The 23802-nt window shown below is 39.6% G+C and overlaps 1 protein-coding gene and 1 long non-coding RNA gene across 4 annotated transcripts in view; one reads left to right on the top strand and one right to left on the bottom strand.

The window, feature by feature from the left end:
- The window catches only part of LOC122834348 (A disintegrin and metalloproteinase with thrombospondin motifs 9-like), a 50063-nt gene extending 29815 nt beyond the window's left edge, over positions 1-20248 (top strand). For both annotated transcript variants that reach the window (XM_044122710.1, XM_044122709.1), the window contains exons 29-40: positions 5538-5708; positions 8112-8288; positions 10354-10524; positions 10639-10833; positions 12677-12806; positions 13265-13359; positions 13634-13728; positions 13856-13989; positions 14776-14870; positions 16294-16398; positions 16929-17037; positions 17208-20248. In XM_044122710.1, the coding sequence (XP_043978645.1) occupies positions 5538-5708; positions 8112-8288; positions 10354-10524; positions 10639-10833; positions 12677-12806; positions 13265-13359; positions 13634-13728; positions 13856-13989; positions 14776-14870; positions 16294-16398; positions 16929-17018 (1458 nt within the window). In that variant the 3' untranslated portion in view covers positions 17019-17037; positions 17208-20248. The remainder of the gene's footprint in view (positions 1-5537; positions 5709-8111; positions 8289-10353; positions 10525-10638; positions 10834-12676; positions 12807-13264; positions 13360-13633; positions 13729-13855; positions 13990-14775; positions 14871-16293; positions 16399-16928; positions 17038-17207) is intronic.
- Positions 6623-8815, bottom strand: LOC122834349. 2 transcript variants are annotated; one of them, XR_006371180.1, is made up of 3 exons: positions 8369-8815; positions 8097-8306; positions 6623-7547 (listed from the first exon to the last, which is right to left on the bottom strand). It is a non-coding gene; the product is annotated as an uncharacterized LOC122834349 (long non-coding RNA). The 2 variants fall into 2 exon arrangements; XR_006371181.1 differs by having other exon boundaries at positions 8097-8263; positions 8369-8813.
- Positions 20249-23802: the final 3554 nt, after the last annotated feature.

Here is a 23802-nt window from a genome sequence, read left to right as displayed (position 1 = left end):
TCAGCAGAAGCAAACATAGGATATCAAGTGGGTTAAACTATTATTTTAACTATTTGTACTATTTGTTTTATAAAACTTTTTGTTAAAATGGCTGTTGTTTTTAAAAAAATCAGTATGTCTTAAGGCACATGAGGGTTTTTAGCAAAGTTACTAATCATAACAAGGCACTTTATTTTACAGTTTATGTACGTATCTTCTGCTGAGTTGGTTATTATAAATGGATCTGTATGTAATGATTCTCAACACCTGCATCTGCAGCAGAGGACAGTCAGAGCCAGCATAGTTTAGAAGAACATGGAGAAGTTCTCATGGGACAATAAGCTTAAATACTGAAGAAAACCAAATATCCAAGAGCAAAATTTCATCATCTAAGGCAAGTTAAACATAAAGTGCTCTTATTTTCTATTCGTCGGCTAATAACAAATATAGAAAATTGAATCTAGCTTTATTCCGTAATACGCATCTTTCAAAACGACTTTATCTGGACGTTGATTTGATATTTTAGATCAGATTAGTGGCTAGCCATTAATGTAAACAAGTGATTGATGGCTTAGATAAAACATAAAAAAAACTTAAGTTGTTTTTTTTTTTCAGCAAAAGTAATAAAGTATAAAAACATCTAATTTAGTATTTGCTTTATCTGCAGATGAGGTTTTTAGCAGTAGCTCATTTATATGGTGGCCGTATAGCAATGAAATGCCCCCTATGGAATCAATGGAATTAAGCTAGCAGCTAGCTTAATTTGAATTTCTTAAAATCTGAGAGATGGGCTACACATACCTTCAGCTCTGCAGAAAGACCAATTCACTTTTTGTAATCTCTAATTTGTACTGTGTGCATTGTTATCTTTGGATTAGGTACAGGAAGCTGCTTGTCACAAAAGATTTGGAACTATATATTGTTTATTTCAACATGCAGTTAGCAGAATAACATTACGGTTGTTAGTTTGGGGAAAAAAACACACAATGTACACAGAATTTTGTTGCAAGACTAAGTGTAAATACAGGTAATCTAGTGTTTATTTTAAGTACAAGTAAAGCTTTCAGTAATTTAAGGGGAATACTCATTGAGAGCATCACAGCTAACAATTGAACGTGTGTTAACTTTCACCTTTAATAAGCCTTAGATCCGTCGTGTTGACATATGCCGAGACTTAACAGATGACTAGACTCCAGCTGTCATTTTTTTGTAGCATCGATACGCCTGAATAGGATGGGCTAGAAAGGAAATAGTGGGTTCCACGCCTTGAAGCACGCCCTGCTAGCTAGTTTTAGCTAATGTGGGTTGTTTCCATCAAACTGACGCTACCGATGTGTTCTCAAAACTGGGTGTAGCTTAGCTTGATTCTCCCATGAGAATTTCACTTTTATCTTCTATACTGGGATCCTTGAGACTACTGTCTACTTCAGTAACACACTGACTGTTCATAAATGCTTCACACAACTAAGCTTGAAAAAATATGTCCCTTTAAGTTCTCGTCAACTCTGAAGTGCCTAAATATTCCATATCAGTGCTTTACAACAAACAACTGCTGTGCAAGGACTGTAAAATAATGTGTCTCACTGAGTTTCTGGAAATTAATAGAACCTTTGTATTCCAGGTTTTCTTAGTGTGGCCAATTTTTTTACTTTTTGAAAGATATTTCCCCTAATATCGCCTGATGCCAAGTGTTTTATATATTTTAGTTGATGTTTGCGTTGTACAGTAAGTACCAGGAAATTCAAAATGTGTTATCCTGTGTTACACCTCATAATACCTCACTTAAAACGCGACACGACTCAATTAGTCATCAGACAATGATAGCGTATTCTTCCTTGGTGCTTTTTGCCAAATAAGGGATAAGTTATGGAAACCATCACTTTTTTTCTTTTTTGCTTTGTTTGGTTCTTCTTGTGGTGCAATGATGTTTGATGCTGCCTGTTCTGTATTTTTGTTTCTTTCCAGGTGCAGTCTATGCACCGACAGCTAAATGCAAAGAGTAGTCAGTATGAATTGTTTCACAGTTTCGATTGAACATTGCCGTGTTGCCATTGATTGTCAGTCAAATACGGTATGCGGCTAAACCGTTTGGAACGGATTGCTAAATGTTGTGCTTCAAAACATGTGATTCCTGTGACCACAGGGGTGGCTATTGGTGTTTTGTATCCAGAGCTCCTACTGTGAGCCGATCTAATGTGTCTACCTCAGTATTGAGGTAGACAGAGATTGCTCTCTGTGCACCATCTTTGTCATCCCTCGCACCGGAGCGAACGTGGCTCGCTAAGATTAAGGATTCATTGTTGGGGCTATCCAATGCAGGTGATGGCCCTAAACACAGGTCTAAAAGGTTTTCTTCATATTTCACTTCGATTTTTGCTAACTTTCTGTTTTGGAGGGGAATGGCAACGGTCCAGAATCTGTGGTTGGGGACAAACTTTGCTTACAGCCCACCTGGTTGGCTCCTGGCCATAAATGTCTGTACTGACATCCCACTTTATTTTAAGGGCCTGTTAACACAGCTGTGAGTAGTTTTTTTAACAATCATTTGCTAATGAGAACTATTTGTTACAATGACTCCCATGTGTGATTGCTAAGAGGCAAAAAGTCAACATCTAGACAGAATTACTAACAAATTGCAGTGGATTTTTAATGTTCCCCATTAAATTTTTCCATCTGTGCAGTTTGGTTTGTAGTCCGGTACTTGGTGCAAATAGCACTACTAAAACCCAAAATTAACAGGCTCTTAAAATAAGTATATTTAATGTCTCTTATTCGCAAATGGCAGTATTAGTCTGTTGCAAATTTATTTTCTGTATATTTATGTAATTACTTGTATTTATTGTTCCTTTATTATCATGCTGTCAGTATTTAATTTTTTATGGTTTTTGTTGGATTTCTGTGCATTTCCAGAAAAGGTCATGATTAAAGTGAAGTAGAGGTACTACTATTCAAGGCGTTTTATTTCATTCTTATTTGAATAAACAATAAATCTCTTGTCATGTACAGAGCAACGGTAAATGAAAGACAATTGAATTGGAAACGTGGACTAAAGGGATGATACGGGATCGTTAGTGAGGTTTTGGTTAAAGGTAATAAGCAGTTAATGTCCTACCTGTGGTAAATAACATTCTTGGTGTCGTCATGTCGTGAAAATCGAGAGTAGATGGTCCAGAAAATTGAAGCTAGTGGATTCTCTGAGAGGAGCTAAGAACAAAGTGCACTTCTTTCTTAAAATAAATCCAATCTCCAAAGCGTCAACAGTTTATGCCGTAACAGTTTGACAATATTTGGTATTTAACTTGTCACGTTTGCATTGGGCAAATAATTAAACAAAAGCAAATTATTATTAAACAGCTTATCACCAATGGTCTTCCTGTCTGAAGCAACAGAGTTACCAGTCACGGTAATTCAATAGAAAACTGGTAGTATTGGAATCAATAAACCAACATTAATTTGAACTGCTACAGTGCTTTTTCTTTTAGCACCTGTAAAGACCATAAATGAACAATTCCCAGTATCTCTCAACCCGCTTTCATCTACTTTTCCTGTAAAAATAATAACTGACTATTGTGTAACTAAAGTGCCCAATGCAAACTTTTTGAAGACTTAAGAGTCAAATAGTATTTAAATAAACCATTTTTATGTTTAAAGTTCTCTTAGACCCCTTTTGGATTAGCCATTTGCTTCACCCTCCAGGTTCAGTTAATCTGGTTCTACTGCTCAGTTGACTAGAGCGAATAATTTAACTGCCTACAACTTTTTACCAGAACCTCGCCTCAAAAGTCCTGAATTAATTCTTTTAAGCTGCAAGTCTAGAATTAAATTGCTGTCGTACCTCAAACGTTCCTTTGTTGCCGTGAAACAAAACGTCCCCAGATCCAAACTAAACTAAAAAATAGGAGAAGCCAAAGTTCTGCAAAGCACTGAAAGTGAAAATTCACGAATGGCTGAACTCAACTTGACGCTCTCATTTTTTTTTTTTTTCTTCTTCACATTAACATCTACATCAGGTGTTGAAAACCACTTCCGTCCAGATGAATCTCTGTCCTGCTTTGTCACATTTCATAACTCATTTACTGCGCTCAGTCACTCAAAAGCGCCCCGACGCTTTTTCTATGATGCATTGTGGCGCAAGTGCGGCTTTGAACTCGCTAGGCCTCATTATTCTGGTCTGCTGTGTACTGGTAACTCGGACCTCACTGTGAGCCTGTGAAAGTAACTGGAATAAGGGCAGTGTCAAAGGTCACCGTTAACTGACTTCGGTCCCCTTCTTAGATCATTGTTCTTCCATCATATGCAGAAGTCTGCTAATTTAACAAGAAATGTAGGATTCTTTTTACCGGATCATATTTGATCAAGTTTTCTGAATAGAAATATGAAAGACAAGAAATGTAGCAGGTTGTTACCCAGCTGGACAACAGAAGCCTAATGAACTGGTTCAATTTGCACAATTGCAAAAAAAAGAAAAGTGAAAGGCGTGTCACATCTGAACAGAGTCCCAGCCTCGGTGGTATGAAGTGGGCTGTAAATAACTTGATGAGCTAAATCCTCTCTAAACCCCTACTCCCTATTTTTTCTATTAAGTTCTGACTGAAAGGATAAATTTCAAGTCTTGACATTGATTGCAAAGAAACGTCTGCTGCTAAGTCTAAAACTGGAACCTTTGGGTTTTATTAATGTGGACCATTTCATATTTTAACTTTAGGAAACAGCAAAAACAAAACAGTCCTGCTTTTACTCTGCACTGACATTTACTAAAAGTTGTCACACACGCACACACACAAAAAGACGTAAGCCACACAGTCAAAAACATTTTTATTAAAGTTGAAGTGCACCTTTAAAACAATGTACTTATTGCACATGTTGTAAGTCTTTATTCAATAAAAAATAACTGATCATTTTATCAGTCGAATGATTCAACAGTCTACTAATAAAGTTGCACTAAATTTAAACAAAAGTAGCACAATACAATTATTTTTTTTATCTTCAGAGGACAAAAAAGCTGAGTTTCAATGTTTGTTTGTTTTTTTATTTTACCCCTCAAAATCGTCCTACCTTTCCTCCTCCTTCTTGAACGAGGTGAGAGGTTGTGGCGAGTTCCCGTCCAGTACGGTCCAGTTTGGACAGAGCTGCACTCTTGAGCTGTGCACCCGTTCAACCCTGAGCCTGTCGCTTTTTATCCATCTGCAATGTGAAACGCCCCCTTTCAGGTTTTCCGAGCACAGTCGATTCCAGCTCCAATCCCTCCTGTAACCCTACTGTGTGTGTGTGTGTGTGTGTGTGTGCGTGTGTGTGTGCCTCTGCCTGTCACACCGAGTTAGACCTTTGATAACTCGGTGAACCCGGACGTGAACAAACTGCTACCGGGTGAACCGGGCGCGTGTCGGCACTGGACTTTTCTTTTTATTTGTTTTTTCCCCTTAATTAATAATAGTAATAAAAAAAGTCTACCCTATTTATTCTGTTGATCCTGAGATCTCCATTAGTTTTGTGTTTATTATTGGGTTAAACACAAAGAATAACTTCTGATTTCCATTGCTCTCCTCCACCTGCTGCAGTGCTCGGCCTCCTGTGGAAGAGGTGTGAAAACCCGGGAGGTGAGCTGCGTGACCGGGTCCGGCCGCTCCATCCCGGATGAAAACTGCCGTCACTCGTCCCCCAAACCCAGCAAACGGAGGCGATGCCGAGGCGGGAAGTGCCCCAAGTGGAAGACTGGCGGCTGGGGAGAGGTACGAAGCCCGACTCTCTTTGGTTCTCACGCTGCCAGACATGTCAGCCCCTCCTCGTTCCCCTTTGCTCTTTTACACTTTTAATGCCTACCAGCTTCTTTGCAACTCTGTCTGCGAGTGTGTGAAACATGTGCGCCGCAACCTGACAGCGTTTAGACACAACCACTAACTAGGACAGGGTGCCTTCGCAGATCACAGCGCGGTGGTCCGAGGGCAGAGGCAAACAGAGGGCTTGAAGACCAAGGCTGTGACACTTTAGCGCAGACAGTTGAACAGCTGGAGGGAAGTGCAGGCTCTTTGATCTCAAGTCCAGCCAAAGTAAATCTACCCTTCTCTGTATTTTCTCTTCCTCTGCCCCTCACCTTCCTTTCCTCTCTGTCCCTTTTATCCTCTGCCTCACTGTAGCCTGTGCCTCTGCAATGGAAACCACATGTTGTGTTTTTACTTCAGCGTTTCTACAAGAGGCCATTCTTTCACGTCACGTTCCCAGACAAACTAACAGATTGCACCTGGGTAACAGATTGCATTGTGCTTGCTCCATCTCTCTCTTTTTTTTCTTCTTCTTCCTTTTTTCCCGCCCATTTTCCTCCTTCCCCCCTCTCCCTCTGAATTCACTCCATCGCTCAAGGCGGTGACACAAGTGCTGTGCACACGTCAAGAGAGGATGTGCTTCTCCTCAAAACAGCTGTGGAGCAGCACGCATGCCCGGAGTAAATGGGAGCAATCAAAGCGCTGGAAGGCGAATGCGGTGTCTTGCAAAAAGTATTCGTGCTAACCTTTCCATCTTTTGACATGTCATAAACACAAAGTTCAAGAGATCACTGGGATTGCATGTGACAGACCAACACAAAGTATAGCATGTAATTTTGAAAAGGAAGGAAAATTGTACTCCTTTTTTTTTTTTGTTTGTTTGTGAAACATTCAACCCCCTCGCTGTTTAACCCTAAATTTAAAATAAAGTAAAACATTGTAACAAGTAAATCATTCAACTTATGTTGAAATTTTGCCCATCCGTGTGTAATTTAATCCAATTCTCTGAGACGAGGACCCGGAGGTTTGTTAGGGAAGACTAGAGAAGAGCCTCATGGAGACTGGGGGGAACACAGCATGCAGGTCAGAGGGAGGGAGATTGGGGAGCTGTAAGGAGGTTTAAAGCAATTTAACCTTACAAAACAATATCCAAATTTTGAACATTTCACAGAGCTTCGTCTAGAATCAGTAGGAATTTGTGAAACTAGTTAGGATTGATGTGAGGATAGATGGAGCTACTTATGTTAAAATATTGAGTGAAAACCTGTCGGAAGCTTCAAAAGACTTTAAAGTAGTTAGTTTAAAGGTTTGTCCCCCAGTAGAGCGTCAACCCTGAGCACACAACCAGAACTACCATGGAATAGTTTAGTTCAAAGCATTTTCCAGTACCAGAATCCCAACTAAGAATATGTGGAAATACCTGAATATTGATGTTTACAGACACACCTAATTCCAGCAAAAACTGGTTCTACACACTGAATGAAGGGGAGTGAAAACAAAGGAACAGCAAACTTTTCAGGTATTTTGTAAAAAGAAAACAAAAACATATAAAATTTAAATAAAATACATTGACGTTTGAAATTTTACAGTGGGGTATTATGTAAAATTGACTTTTTGTGCTATACATCATGCCATAAAAGAGTGTTGCTTTTGATTCTTTCATACATGTTTTAGAAAACCTTGAATATCTTATGGCAGCCATTCAGGGGTGCCTAAACGCTTGCTCTCACCAATCCCCGCCTATTTCCACAAGCTCCTCCTTGGTGCTGCAGTCTCCAGCCGAGCTGGCGACTCCACAGATATAAGTATCTGTGGAAAATGGTGTAAAGAGAAATGAGTATTATGCTCCAAAAACAAGCTTTATAGCTGGAAAAAAGAACATGTTTAAATACAGATGACACCATTGTTGATCTCTGTTAGAATTTATATAAATTATATCTATTAAAAGCTCGCAACACTAGACAGAGTAAAAATTCTCTTTTCATAAAAATAGCACAATATGAATAAGTTAATGAATATTTAAAAAAAATTCAAAGAACCCATACAACACTGAATTACAAGATACACAATTCTATGGTTAAAAAGTAAAATCTATCAAAAGTGTAGTAAAGTTGCATTTAAATGCTGATGTAGAGGGTTCATCTTACAGATTACCATTTTCTTTTTCAAAATGCAAAAACAAAGATATACGGAAAAGATTTACGCATTCAACATGAACATTTAAAATAAACGAGAGCTAACCCTAACTAGCTCAAAAGAAAGACTCGAGAGGTTTTGTTTGTCACCATACATACCGAGTTAAACTGAACCCCATTGTTCCTACAGTTAATGAAATAATTCTAGTGGCTTAGGTTTTACCTCTCCTGCTTTCAGTGTTCAGCCTCATGCGGTGACGGAGTTCAGCGGAGGGAGGTTTTCTGTCAGGTTGGAGACCGCCGTAGCCCCGCGGAGACCGGCTGTGCCCAGCGCTCTCGTCCGCCGTCCAGCCAGAGCTGCCGCGTCGCAGACTGTCCCGCTCGCTACCGCTGGAGAGAAGGGGACTGGCAGGCGGTAAGTCGGAGCGAATGCCTGCAGGTTTTAAACAATCCAGTCTGTAAGTCAAAACATGCAGCGTGGCCGCGCTGCCTTACCTGGCACTGGATGAACGTACTGAAGTTGAGTCGCTGCTCCCGTCGGAGGCTCCACTGTGTTGTCAGAAGGCCAGAGAGAGAAAGACAAGAGGGGAGGGTAGAGGCAGCGAAGCCCCTAGTGGGTTTTGTTTTTTTTCTTCTACCTCAAAAAAAAAAAAAAGAAAAAAAAAGAGACGGAACACCGAGTCCCAAAATACATTGGGGAAAACAGAAAACATTTAAAAGTTAAAGTACAACAGAAAAGTAAAAAGACCTGAGTTTTCTCTGACTATTTGAAGCATAAGTTAGTTTAGGACTGGCCCTCCCCCACATGTTGCTGCACATTGCCAGTCGACCGCAGAAAGAAATATCAGTTTTATATTTGTAATACTGTAAAGCCATTTGAATTCTGCTATTTTAAGCCCACTGAATTTACTTAAAAAGCAGGCTCTTGATATACAAAACAAAGTTAGAAAATTGTGAGAATTCAAAGGTTCTTGGGGGACCCCTGCTGGTTTTGGGTCTCCAAGCAGAGCCTTGTTTTGGTTATGCCTCAGACTGCTTCAGTTTTCCCACAGCTCTTCTTCTTCAGTACTTTCATGCAAGTTGTTCCCTTTAAAACTTCTGATATTAAAAGTGCAATTAGTTTGAAGAGTTGAACACTTTTTTTCCTCAGCTAAACTCACTTTCTGTACGCTGAAGGCTTTGGTTGCTTTGAAAGGAAAGTTCGGACGGAGTTTCTTCTTCATCAAGTTCACTTGATGTCGGATTTGGATCACGAAGCAGCATGAACTGCGTTTCCGAAAACAGAGCTTAATTAGCAATGAAAGGAGTGTGCAAGTCCCAGCCTTTTGGTCCAAATTAATTCCTGAATTCCTGAAATTCGGGAGCCAAACCTTCAAGGACCAGTATAAGTTTTATTCCTTCCTCTTTAAATCTGATTTTATCCCCGTAGATGGAAGCTCTGTGATAAATTATCGTAATGTGTGCATGTCTTAGTGGCAGTTTTACTTAGACGCTCTGACACTGTAGTGCCTGTCAACACAACTAAACACAGCTCTTCCAGTTGTCAGGGTTCAACATTACAGGAGTGACGAGGAGCGGCTGCAGCAAGATGTAGCCATGGCGATACTTCTGACGCAGCTGGAATGTTTCAAGTAGAAGGCTGTAATAGACTGAAATGTCACAAGGTTTGACGTTTCTCTTCAGTCTGGATACATTTTTACTGCAGGCTTTCAACCAGTTTCCGTATTTTGATAAATCGTCATATTTTTGTATTTTGATGGTTATATGTTTTTATCCTGCCTTCCTTGAAGCAATGTACAGTTTTTCCTCCAGTTTGCTTTTTGTGCTTCAGCAATTGAGACACAAGTTTGAATATAGTAAATAACATGTACTGATGCTTGCCAACTGTAGTTTTAAAGATGCATTACCTTAATTATAGTCATGGGTGGCATGCCTCTAGTTTCTGTCATGTTTTTTTTTTTTTTTCACCCCCTGGGCTATTTCCAAACAGTCCCGACTTGTGTTGGTTGTAAATGTGCAGGAAGGATTTTTCTTTTGGCCAGTTGCCTGGAAGTGTGAAGCAACTATTGGGGGAGTCGCAGTGGTGTTCTATGTACCATGCCATTAAAAAAATTATTCTTAATGGACACTTCCTCTTTGGTCTCTTGAAAAAGGACGTTAAAGCACTCTAGCAAGTATAAGGGAACCTTTAAGCTGTTTTGGAAGTGTAACTTTCCTAAAAGATTTGCATGCTTCAATACTGGTGACGGTCTTTTTTCTGGTACATATACTTTAGTAATATTTTCATTGTTCGCACATTGGTTTTCCCTTTTCTGACAGTTTGCTTTGACATTTTCCTCTATTTGTTCTGTGTGATGAAAGCACAAACTAATTCATCTTGCTCCTTTCTTCTTAACCTCCACTATACTTTTTCTTGTCCAACCAATAGTGGAACAATCCCAATGTTACGCTGTATCTTTTCTGTCCCATTTCCTCAACAGTGCAGTAAGTCCTGCGGATCAGGTCATCGAAGGAGAGCATTGCAGTGTGTTGATTACAACCATAATGAGGTCCATGAAATGTATTGCGTGAACCAGATCAGACCGCCGGACATAGAGAGCTGCAACACACAGGCTTGTGAGCTAATCTGGATCACTGGGGAGTGGACAGAGGTGAGCCGATGTTGCGTCTCTGTCCTAATTCGCTCTCGTTTTTCAACTCCGACTTTTAAGTTTGTTGAGAAATGCAGCCCTTCCTTCATGACGGTGGTTTTCTCTCTCTGCCAGTGCTCGATGAGCTGTGGTCAGGGCTACCGTCAGCGTCTTGTCTCCTGCAGCGAGGTGAACGTGGAAAACGACAACTACGAGTACGGCCATCAGTCTTTGTCCAATTGCCCTGGAACCCCCCCAGAGGGCTACATGCCCTGTAATCTGGGCACATGTCCACCTCCACAGGAGTGGAGGGCTGGAGTCTGGGGACCGGTGAGCTAGACTGTCCAGCCAAATATTGTGTTGTCATTAAAAAGAACAAGTGAGATGTGATTAATGTCATTTATGCAAGCCCTGGGCCTCATTGAAAGTCTGCTTTTAAAAAATGTGTCGATACCAACCTGGAATCACTTAAAGCTTTACAACATAATACGACAAAAGGCCACTATTAATTCTCAAGACAGGAGTGACGCGTTCACAGTCTATACAAGAACTATTATGAGTGAATAATTTGTAGTAAAATTAAAAAGGATTTTAAAAAAATACTTATACAATGTTTGAAATTTCCCCAGAATCTAATAAACAAACAGGAAAAGGCCTGTTTGAGTCTATCTGAGCTATCATTAAGTCACCCTAACCCCTAAAGGGGTTTGAAGATTACAACATTTTTTACAGATCATAAATAACATATAGAGCTTATGTGAATATAGGTTCCAAATTATTATGCAAATTGGATTTAAGTGTCATAAAGGTTAAATTTTTTGTTGTGCTATGAAACTTTTACATGGTATTGTGTGTCAGGGCTCTTTGAGTCACTATAATTAATTTCAGAGAGCTGGTTGATTCGTTTGTCTGATGAGCTTAATTAAAGAAAATCTACTTAAGAAGGATGTTCCACATCATTAAGCAGGCCACAGGTTTCCAGCAATATGGGAAAGAGGAAGAATTTCTCTGCTGACGAAAATCATCAGATAGTGTAGTGCCGTATGACAAGATATGAAAACATTAGATATTTAAAGAAAACTGAAGTGTTATCGTACTGTGAAGAGATTAGTGGCTGATTCAGAGCAAAGATGAGTTTGTACAGATAAAGGCATAATGAGGAAAGTTTCTGTTAGACAAATTCATCGGATTAAGAGAGCAGCTGTTAAAATGCCTTTACAAAGCAGCAAAGAGATATTTGAAGCTGCTGGAGCCTCTGGAACCTCAAGGTGGAGGATCCTGCAGAGCAGGGGTCACCACCCTTTTTGAGACTGGGAGCTACTTCAGGGGTACAGAGTAACACGATTGGCTACTTGTTTGATACAGACATAAATATTCTTGGCTCAGTCTTTATAACAATAATACATAGATGCAAATATGATTACATGCTGCCTGATCATATTAATGCTAGGGACTACTCACAATAGTTATCAGTAAGGACAGCTATGGTTAATTGCTATATGATAAGCAGAAGATCTGAGGGTGGAATACAGTTCATATCAAAACAGCTCTGGGAAGATATTCTGACATCCTGCAAAGAAATTCAAGCAGAAACTTTCCACAAACTCACAAGTTCAATGGATGCAAGAATTGTGCATCCATTGTGCATCTTAACAGACCAAGAACATGAACTTGGTCTGTTAAGATGTTTTTGATTGAAATGGCTTTTGATTTTAGTACATATGACCACTTACTGCTGCACATTCAAAGAATGACCGTTTGCAGGTCTTTATAATCCATAAAATGTTTAGAAAATCTGCTGTGCATAATTTGGAACAGTGCATTTTGAGTTTTTTATTTTTGAAAAAGCTACTGTTCCCATGGGGAGCTTGTTCAGTAAAATTTAATCTATACTGTAATAGTTCATGACTTAAATTATACTGACCATCATTTGCATTGACCATTTAAGAAAATCTGAGAAAATATCACTTGCATAATAATTTGGAACACGATGTACTTACACTTAATATCTGAAGGGTTTCTTTTCAAGAAGGCCTAAAATTGAATGTTCAAGTTTCCAACACCCTATTGTAGACGCTACACTGCTAGCTTGAAAACCAAACGCTGAACAGAATAAATTATGCCAGATTGACTTGACGTTTACGTTGTTGTGGTTGTCTTCCCTCTTATTCAGTGCTCGGTAAGCTGTGGGGACGGTGTGGCAGAGCGGACAGTGCAGTGTGTGTCGGCAGACGGACGAGAAAGCAACAGGTGTTCTCCAAACGAAGAGCCTGACAGCAGAAAAGTCTGCAGTAATCCAAGCTGTGAGTGCTGCTAAGTGAATGCTGTTGCTGTGCTTATAGGTGAAAAGGTAGAGATGCACCAATCAGTGTCTGAGTTAAAGATGTAAAGATGATGCAGTATGGAATCCGTTTTTTTGAGTTAGACAACAGCTGAATCGAGCTAAAAAACAAACAACCCAAAAAAAACAAAAAAAACACCAGTTATGGTCAAACGTAGATTTCTTAGTGCGTCAAATCCAAATCCTTGCAAAATCCAGCGTGTTTGTAGCTCAGTATGAATCATTCATTTCAGAAAACTTTGGGTGAAGCAGTCCGAGTTTAAACTTTAGAGATGTATTTTTCCGTGTATTGACTCTTTACCCTTAGTTTAGCTTAGTTAGATTGGGTCCATTGGTAGACATGACTTAGCAAAATGTCTGTTCTTGAATAAACAGCATTCAGTTGAGTACTTACTTAGCTTTCTTTCTCTTGTCTCCAAGGCAATTTGCCTTTGAGCTGTCTTGACATCCAGAGCACAAGCGGCCCCATTCCAGACAGCGAACACTTTCTCAGTGTTCAAGGAAAAGCTCTCAAGGTAAGACAATTTAATCTCCTGAGTACAGAAAGAATCTGTTGTTTGTCTTCTGTGAAACAGACACATTGAGAAGCATTTTTCATATTTTGAAATGAGTGAAGCTCGACAGACATCTATTCGATTGTATGTCTGGAGTTGACCTTAATTTGCCCATTGTACTTTTCCATCACCACCTTTTCCTTCTAAAACCTCGTTGCCCTTTTCCTCCTGTTAACCTTCTCTTCCCCGACCTTTATCTCGACTCTCACTCCTCCTCTGTCTGTCTTGCCCTCAGGTCTATTGCGCAGGAATGCAGACGGAGACTCCACAGGAGTACATCACCTTGACAACTGGAGAGGAGGAGAATTTTTCTGAGATCTTTGGCTTCAGGTGAACCTCCAGCAGGATAACACGGAGAGCCGTCGGGGTTTATTACAAAAATCCACATGTCCGTGGAATTTCCTCATTCCACGGACATGTCAGCCGAAGCTAAGGTTTTTCCTCTGTACTTCTCCAGGCTCAACGACCCTACTCAGTGTCCTGCCAACGGCTCCAGAAGAGAAGACTGCGACTGCCGAAGGGATTACACCGCCGCAGGCATGACCACCTTCTCTAAAGTGCGCCTGGACCTGAGACAGATGGACGTCATCAGTGAGTGGCCCACGCACCCAGAGCTAATGTTTACTCTACGTTACACTCAATCAGGACTGTCCTTTTAATTATGTCCAGCTTCATGAGGGTTAATGGGATCAAGATGTCTGCAGCTTAAACAACAGACATTAGCAAGGCTTACATGAAACTGCTGTGGCACGGCTGAACCACACTGATTGAAAAATACAACGCCTTTCAAAAGTGTTCATAGTGCTTGATATTTTGTCACATTAATTACAGCAAACCTATCTATTCTAGAGCAACTTCCTTTGAGAAAAGGAGCAAAGGTAGTGCACGATCATGAAGTAAAAATAAACTAATAAGGTAGAGTTTTATTTTTACAAAACAAAAATGTATAAGTAAAAGGAAAATTAGTTCTCAGTCATCTTTAGTAAGTAATTTGTTCTTTTTCGTATGTCTCTCCCAGTTTTGTCAAGTTGTGTCTGTCTTTTCACATTAATTTTCAAATCTTGTCGCATTTTCTCAATTGCATTTGGTCTCCTGGTCTCCATTGTGGTTGATGGCAATTTGTTGCATAAAAAATGCCTTCCACACTTTTCATATTTTTATTTGTGAAAGATAAAAAAGCGTATTGACATTGATAGACGTTGGCAAGACAAAAAAGAATGCTTTTGTCAAGACACTGCCAAATGTCGCCCAGTGTTTCTTCATTTGTTAGCATAGATGCACGGCTGCACATCTATGTGAAATGCATCCTTTAGAAAAACTTTTGTTATTCTCTTTGGTCCCATTGAGTTTAATTTTCTGCTTTTACTCGATGTTTAGCTTCAGATTGGCGGTTTGCTTTCACTCGTGACGGCAAGAGTCCTGTCCCGTTTGCCACAGCCGGAGACTGCTACAGTCTGGCCAACTGTCCACAGGTGAGCGTCATCTGCAAAGACTGAACTCTACCCCGAGGCGTTTTGTTGTTGTATTTATGCAGAACCTGCTTTCAACTGCAAAAAAGACAAATCAAAACCGAGGACAAATAGCGGGAAGCACTAAATGGACCCGTTGTATTAAAGATGCATGCTTCTTCTTCTGTAGCTGGAGTTTGTAAGTTATTTCTACACTCCTGTTTCAGTCGAAGGAGTCAAGGGAGCCGAGGATTTAAGCTTCCTTTTTTCTTTTTGACATGACTTTTATATTCAAGAGGAACTTTTATTCAAAGCAACATAAAGACGGTGAGGGAGACTTTATCCCCACACCTCCTGAACCAAAGAGACTTCATCCTATTGTGAGATGAGGCAGGGGACTGATGCTTTAGTGCTTAGATGAAACCTCCAATATTTCAACAGGAAAACAAACAAATCACAAAGCAACAGACGACCCTCTCGCGTTTTCTCCCCGTTGCTCCTGCCCTGCGTCTGCAACATCTCCTTCAATTCATCTTTGTTGCCTTACTCTCGGCATTTTTCCTGGGCTGTTGAAAGCTCGCTCAACTGCGCCCGCATGTAAACATCTCTCCCGCCGGGCATGATGGGCAACGGCAAGAGATGGAGGAAGTGTCTGTTAGACCAGATGATATCACACAAGCAGCACAGCAACACAAACAGTGTGGAAAAACATGTCAAACATCAGGTTTTGCCAGTAGTGGTTCTTGTGTGTATGGCGCCCTGGACATGCCCCGTCCCACTGCCACCCCTCAGGCTTGCCGCTACTTTCTCCCCTTCATGAAATGTCTTGGTTGAACATAGCTGGAGGTACCACTCAACCACTCATGGTGAGAGGGAAGAAGATGCCACAGAAAGCTTTGTTCATTCAGTTTGGTACTCTGTGGTTGGCAGCAAACACAACCTGATCATCAACTCCCTAATCCGCAGGAGAGTCAGCTCCTTATCGGCTGCACTCGCATAGGATTATTGGAAATTTGTTAGACTACGATTAAATAAATTGTTTTTATTGATATAATTCTTGTGCCACTATACCCTATAGCCTGATGCCGCCCTGGGCAACTTCCCATTTGGCCAATGTCAAAAACCGCCACAACTTGTCATTCGTCCTCTTCATGCATCAACATGTCTGTGAAAAAAAATAAGCGGGTATGACTTTCAAGCCTTTAATTTAATGCATGGTTATATTTACTTTGACAGAACTGTTTTGTTTTTTTGACTACGTGCTAAAAGTTTGTTTGGAAAAAACAGTTGGCCCTTCACCAGCTGTTTTCTGTGTCTCTGTTGTTTATGTTTGACGAGTCTCATTATTTTATGTCTCAAAATGGATATTTTTCTCATAACTGTTTCAAATGGCTGCATTATTCTTTCATTTTGACCTGTATCCACTCTTTATGTTGTCTTGCTTTAGGGACGGTTTAGAATCAACTTGTCAGGAACAGGTTTCAAGGTGGCTGAGGAAATCACCTGGATCTCCCAGGGAAACTATGCGGTGACTCGTATCCAGAAATCGCAGGTACCTCATCACGCACACACACACACACACACACACACACACACACACACGCACACACACACACACACACACACACGCATCCATCACTTGCCAAACATGTAACCGTATTCAATTTCCTCAGATTCACCTTCATATCGGCTCATAAACCTCGGGTTGATTATTTTTTTCTTTTTAAGTTGATTTACTTGTTTTATTCTTATATCTGCGTCACTTGCTAAATACTGAATACAAATAATATTTAGTATGTCCATATTTATGTTTTACAACCCCTTTTTCTATTGGTCTCATTTAATGTTGGAATCTTCTAAGAAAGTGAATCTTGGGTGTTCATTAGCTGCGAGCCATAATAATTAAAACTGACGGAAATTAATAAGAAATACATCACTACATGTTGTTGTTTTTTTTTTATCTATGTAATATATTTTTGTCTCTTTTTAATAGAGTGATTAAAATAAATTAATCAGTTTCAAAACAAATCAGTGGATTTGTTTTGAAAAATTGCTGAAGTGTCATTATTTCTGTGTCCACAGGATGGCAGCAGAGTGACAGGGGTCTGCGGAGGGTACTGTGGAAAATGTTCGCCGTCCTCTGGTGACGCTCTGCCTGTCACAGTTGAATAGATCTGCAGCAACAAAACAGGTGCATTATCAGTAATTACAGAAGATAAAGCAAATATATCAATGCAATATTTCTGCTTACAAATAGATGCTGGCAGCATTTTTTATTTATTTTTTTGCTCATCTAACACGTTTTCTTGGGCAGCTCTTTAAACGGCTGGATGTTAATCCCGATTGTGTATTTACTTGCAGTGCTGTGTATTCTTCTTCTTGTGCTCAATTTCCCTCCTCATCAATGGTGCTACGCCCAATTTGGAGCTCAAACTCATCCATCACCTCTCTGACTCATTGTGTGTGTATATAGTGTAAATTATTCCACTGTAAGTACTGTAAATAGACCGATCAAATCTATTATTTATTCTACTTGCCATTTATTTTTGTATTGTAAAATAATTTAAAGGTTTTGTTACCAAAAGCGTGGGCTAAATATGCTAGTATTAATGCAGTTTATGTCAGATTTGCCTTCCACATTTTATCATTAATGTTTAACTTCAAAGTTCCTATGCAGTGCAGCCATATATGTGTATGCGTGTGTGAGTGTGTGTTTGTTTCTCTCCAATAAGTCCAGTAATCGCGTTGTGAAATGTTCTCATGCAGTCTTCTTTTGAAAAACCTCAAGCAGCAGCAGCGGCATTTATACGTTCAAGCATTATGTAACGGCTGTTAGCTGCTGGACCTTTAAGAGGTCGTCCTGCGGTAAGTCGATCCGACTCTGTGCGCTTCTGCTTCCACTTACTGAGCCACTGAACTCCTTCGCGACCTCCACGCTTAAATTCCTCTCCCATACATACACGATCCAGCTAAATTTTCCTTGGATCTGCTGCATTTGAGGCTGATCCGATTTGAAGCCGGTTGTCTGAACTCAACTGGACTGCGTGGGAATCCTCTGGCTTTCATTCGCTCGGATGGGAAAGAGGAGGAGCTTGGAGGTTGTTTAAGTAAGTGGAGATCGTCGGGTTCAGGTGCTGTGAAAATGTTTCTACTATGCAGCTGCGGAGCTCTGGCAGTTTGGCTTCTACAGATTCTCTACGTCTTAGGAACAAAGTTGCCCGGGTGGTAAAAAATTTGAGATGTACCGTTGCTTTGCGGAAAAATTAAATTCACACTCCTAGGAACTTTTCATATTTGGCCAGGTTACAACCAGAACCTCTTATTAGGATTTTAATGCAATGCTAACAAAAAGAGTAAAGTGGATTTTTTTTTTTTTCAATAAAAATAAAAGGATAGAGAAAAGCCTTTGGTGGTGCGTTCAAGGTGTTAGCTTTATATCTTCTCCTTCAAAATTGGCCACAACCTGAACTCCAGATGACCTGTATTATTTTATTTAGTGGCATCAAAATAAATAGGAGCTGCTACTTTTAAGGTTGTGGTTGTAATTTGGTACAGCTCAAGGGTCTGGATGTTTTTGCAGGGCTTTGTAATTCTGCTTAGTTGTGTAAAAAGGCACATGACAGGATTCTGATTGAAGAGTTTAAGACGCCACGCATCAAAGGAAGCTAAAGTCCTCTGGTCCAGCATGCAGTAACCAGAAAAGAGCTGTTAGTCTTGTTAGTTGGGCGTCTTCTCTCTATTTTCTTGGTAGGATAAGAGGAAAAAGACTTCACCTCCAGCCAAATAAGATTCCAAAAATACTGGAGATGTAATGAAGATGTGGGGGTTGTTTGACCCTAGAAACAAGTCAGTCTGTCCAAAGTGCTGCTCATGCGTCCTGTAACTCACGTTCTTTTCTATATCTGAGTCTGTCCAAACTACACATCGTCTCCTGGCCTTCTGCTTTGTCGTTTTATATGAAGATATCAGGGTACTTTATACTTTGCGCAGTTTTATTTTATTAAAATTTTTTATTTTTTTTGCTCCTCTCTAGCCACTGTTACACGCTACTGTGACCCGATCTGCTAAAAAATATTAGAAAGTCCAGAAGGAAATGTGTGGATTATACATAACTGACTTTAAGAAAAAGAAAAGAAAAGAAGCCATTTTTTGTTACTGTTGTGAGCCGTTGTGCATGCGTGGGTGTGTGTGGTGCTATCTCGGTGTCCTATGTGCGCAGCCTTCAGCCAAACGAAATTCATTAGTCTTAATCTAATCTACGACTTAGCTAGTATTTAAAGACACGGGGATGAAAACAGCCTGTGTCTTACTGAAGGCCATGACTGACAAATGCACTTCTGGTTGTCAGAACGTTGTCCAATCAGGTTCTCAGGTGTCATGATGAAGGGATTATTTTTATTTAAATGTGTCCTTTTTTTATTTTATTTTATTTTATTTTTTTTAGATTTCTTACATTTAACTCTTGTTTACCAGGTAACGCAACACGTATCATTTCTTTTACTATTGTAAAATGCCCTTATATGTATAATTTTTGTTTTATATGCAAGTATTTATTGTACCTATGTATGTGATTGTACATAAGATCGTGGCTATGAATGATTACAGACGAGTGTTGCCATAGAATGAACAATCTTGCAGTATTATTGTTATTATTATTATTATTATTATTATTGTATATTTTTTTTCTTTGGTTGTCATTTATATTTCAGACCTTTTGGCATAAAAATGTATGAGCAGTATTTGCTTGTGTTATGTTAAAATAGTGATTTATGTATGAAACACAGACGGAGCGATGATTGGATTGTAATAAAAATGCTCGACATGCGTCACGGTTCTCTGTCTGATCCGCTCACTAACGCATCATTTCCACAGCAGTTGGTCCCGGTGCGGTAAAAAAAGAAAAGAAATATATCACGAGAAGATGACGGTCTGCATAATGGTTGCACAGTAAAAATTCTCCCTGCATAATGCATCCAGGTAATTATGATTACGCAGTTTAAATCTTCTGAATAGTCACTCATGGCTTGATAAACGGGTTATGCAGAACTAATTTGGTTCTGTTATGGCAGTAAATTACAAGGTTAATGATTGTAAGGAAATATTTTTTTTCCCCTGAAGAGACACTAGATTGGTGGGACATAATGTCAACTAGGAGGCTGCGTGGTGGAGCAGTTGTTAGTCGTGTTGCCCGGCTGCAAAAAGGTCGGCGGTTTGAATCCCTCCCAGAGATTTGAGTTTGCGTGTTCTTGCTGTGTGCTTGGGCGTCCTCCCAAAGTCCAAAAACATGCATGTTGGGTTTACTAGTCTCTAATTTGGTTTAGAGAAATCTTATCTTCTGACTAAACTGATTACATTTTGAGACACCCTCCCTTCATTTCCGTTAATATTTCTCATCCAAAAAGAGGTTTCGGAAGAAATTAAATATTGTTTTCCAACAGAGTGTACAGTATTGAGTAAATGTCACAAACTTGGATTTCTGCAAACTGAATAATAAACACTGATAAGGAGAAGTACATGTAAATTGAACATTATTGTTGTTTGTTACATTATTCTCCGTCTCTTTTCTGTCCTGATGGAGTCTCTCCTCCTCCTGCTCTTCACTCATTGATCCAGATTCTCAGCAAACCGATCCAGATGTGAAAACAAGTAGTGCATTTTGATGCTCATGTTGCATCCATATTTCAGAAAATCGACCCGATTGAGCAAAACCAATGAGATTTTTGGATTCAGCTCATCAAAATGACTCTAAAACAGTTAGAAAAACATCTTTTTGACTGTTGATCAGTGAATGCAGGCAGGGAACACACAAACCTGCTTGCTGTGTTCCCTGGTCTGCTGTTGATGCTGTTTGTTTTCTAATATTCTCTCACAAACCTCTGAGGCCTTACACAGAGCAGACTGGACGAAAGCCCACTGCTCACTATATATTTTATTTAGGTGAATCAAAGTAAAGGGTGTCCCATATTTTAAAATATTTTTTTCACCATCTGAAATGTTGTCAGATTATGTTGTACGGATTCAGTATTTTAAGAAAAAAATACTGAAAATTTACCTTTGTGATGCTGTGTGAAAACACACACAGCCTCACAAAGGTAAATTTTGCGTTCAGTTCAACTCACAGTCTGAGTCTTAACACTTTTAGAATTTTAGTTTATTTATTTCTGCTTGTAGTGTAAAAATACCGTGTGTCATAACAATCGCCAGTTGTTGTTTTTCTATCAATGAAGCGACACACACACACAGACACAGAAAAAAAACATCAGTGGTGGTGTTTCTGTATCAAAGCAAAATAAAAATTATTTTAAAAATGGCTGCCCACTTTCTAAACCAATTGGAGGTCTGACTGAAAGCCATTCAGATTCATCACAAGCCGGTCTAAAACTTAAAATCCTCCTTCTTGCACGGCAGATTTCAGGAGTGAAACAACTAGATTTTGTGTGTGTGGCACTAGTTTGGCCTCAGTTCAAAGTCAGCCCAGCTTACCTTGAGGAATGATGATGATAACGATTGAGACTCTGGGCTATAAAGCTCCCCTCTTTACTGTAAATCTAAATTAAGACTTTAAACAGAGCTCGACAAATCAGAAACAGCCTTCGCGCTAGCTTTTATTTCTGGGAGTGAAGAAAAAAAAAAGAAAAAGAAAACTAGGTACAAGCTGGGAAAAAAAGCTCCATTTTTGGCTGTCGGCATGCATGCAGTGGGTGTTATCGCAGTCAAATGGGCCAGGACTCCATAACCCTAAAATTCTGTTCCGCTTTATCTTAAGCATCTCGCCCGTGAACTTTAGACCTGGAGAAGTGGTCTGAGTTAGCTTCCAGAAAAAAATAAAATAAAATAAAAACAAAAATGGTTAAGTAATATTTAAACATGGGAAAATATGTTTTTCTAAAAGAAATCTGAAAAGTGTGGCAAGCATTTGTATTGAGTCTATTTTACTCTGATACACCTAAATAAAATCCAGTGCAGCCAAATGTGTAAACACACTAGGCTTATAAGTCTAGTATGATACTGTAATAAGCAGCAAAGTGATCTCACTTTAGGAACTCAGTAATCTCTCGTGAAGGAAAGAGGAAATGGATTTTGATCGTGAATTTCTCTGGGGAGAGAAAGAATATAAGTGACGCTGAAAATGGTCAGTCTGGGACGATCTATGGGACTCGCAAACTTCAAAGTATCGAAAATTTATTTCTGGTTCATAAAAAAAAGGCTAACAGCCTAAAGGACCTTACCAAGCTCCGCCCACAACCGACCCACGTGACCGCAAGTCTCACAAGCAAAGCCTCGTAGCGCATTGTTTCTATGTAAACATGACTCCATTAGTGCATAATTTCGACCTGATTTTCACAATATATCAGCTACTACAATGGACAGAGGAACTAATAAGTTCATGTCATCATCTGGGAGGAGGTTACTGGTTTCTCAGTCACAAGCTGGTTGCAAACCTGAGGCCAGCAAGTGTCAGTCAGTCAGTTATGGTAGATCTGAAATTTGGTTTGATGACCTCAATATGAGAAGCTACAGACTGATAAGAGGAACCATAGAGCTCTGTTAAGGTAAAGAAGCCATTTGTTTGTTAAAAGTTTATGAAATCTATTTGTTCTTTTTGATGTTTGTTATGAATGACGTATAATCACAGACAAACAGGGTAATTGGTCCAACGTTTAGAAACTACAGCGGCTGTAATGAGCCACAGCAAATGTAAACAAAAGTAAAATAACCCGAACAGGTGATCAACTCAAAACCATTCGTACCTTTTTAGTCTGTCTCTCTTTGTAGTTTAAGCACACTTGTTACCGTATCAACCGCCAGCGCCCCGCAAGACGAGCAAAGATTACGTTAAAAACATAACATCCAGTCCGTTACGATATCAAGTTTCCAGGCTTGATATTTATTTATGGATTATTAATCAGCGCTTCCCTGAACACAGCGATGGTTGATTGACCAGCTGTACTTGGTGCTAGAGAGGCTAACACGAGTAACAATTTAGTCCAAAGCCTTTTCTGCTAAAATTAAATCTTTAGTGTGTGTCAGATACAGTACACGTTGCATATTGATCTGTTTAGCTAACGTTAGACTGTGTAGCAGACAGGCTTCAAGGTGTAGAAGTTGTATCAGAACTACTATTATGCTGTACTTAGCTAACGAAAAGCTCGTGTTTGTGAGACTGCCACCCACGTGACCACGTAGAATGAGCATCAGCCAATGAAAAGCGGCCCCTCTGGTAAGGTCCATGCTCTAAGTCTGTTTAAAACAAACTGAGCCTGGATGACCTTTAACCCAGAGCAACAGGACGGCACAGAACCATACACAAACACACTTAGGCTATTGTAAATTAGAATATAAGCCTGACCTGATTGAGAGAAATAGATGTCTTTTTTGGATTCAGTGGTGCAAAACAGTCCCTTATTCAGCTGAAAAAAACAACAACTTACAAAAAAGATTTGTTTTGTACACCAGTGTTATGAAACGCTGTGAAACTGGGTGATGAAGGTATCTGGCTGTGGGAATCCTTTTCTTCAGCAGGGAGAGTGAAGCTGGTTTATTTACCTGAATAACTTTTTTATTTTTTGTAAAACCACATCTAAATAAACTTGATGGCCGTGATTATTTTTTTTCACAATTACGCACTTCCTTATGGTCCCAGTAAAATGCAAGGTTTGCCAGCGATACCGCTAAGAAGTAACTGCTATGAAAGCATAGGCGTAAATCACGTGGAACTCGGGGGTCCGGAACTCCCCTCACAACCTCATCTTGGAAAAGTCTAGAATAGTCCCCCGTGCCCCCACAAAAAGAAATCATTGAAGAAACGCTTGCACTCAAATAATATCAGTATGAAAAGGCAAAAGAAACAAAGAACGGAATAAATCTGCTATTTATCTCAGAAAAATAAAAGAATACATTTTTAGGTACCCCCTACCATTGTTAGAACAATGGTTCAGTCCAAAGTGTAGGAGGA

The sequence above is a fragment of the Gambusia affinis genome, linkage group LG07, assembly GCF_019740435.1.
Source record: "Gambusia affinis linkage group LG07, SWU_Gaff_1.0, whole genome shotgun sequence".
Classification (NCBI taxonomy): Eukaryota; Metazoa; Chordata; class Actinopteri; order Cyprinodontiformes; family Poeciliidae; genus Gambusia; species Gambusia affinis.
This window is presented reverse-complemented; position numbering and strand designations above follow the sequence as displayed.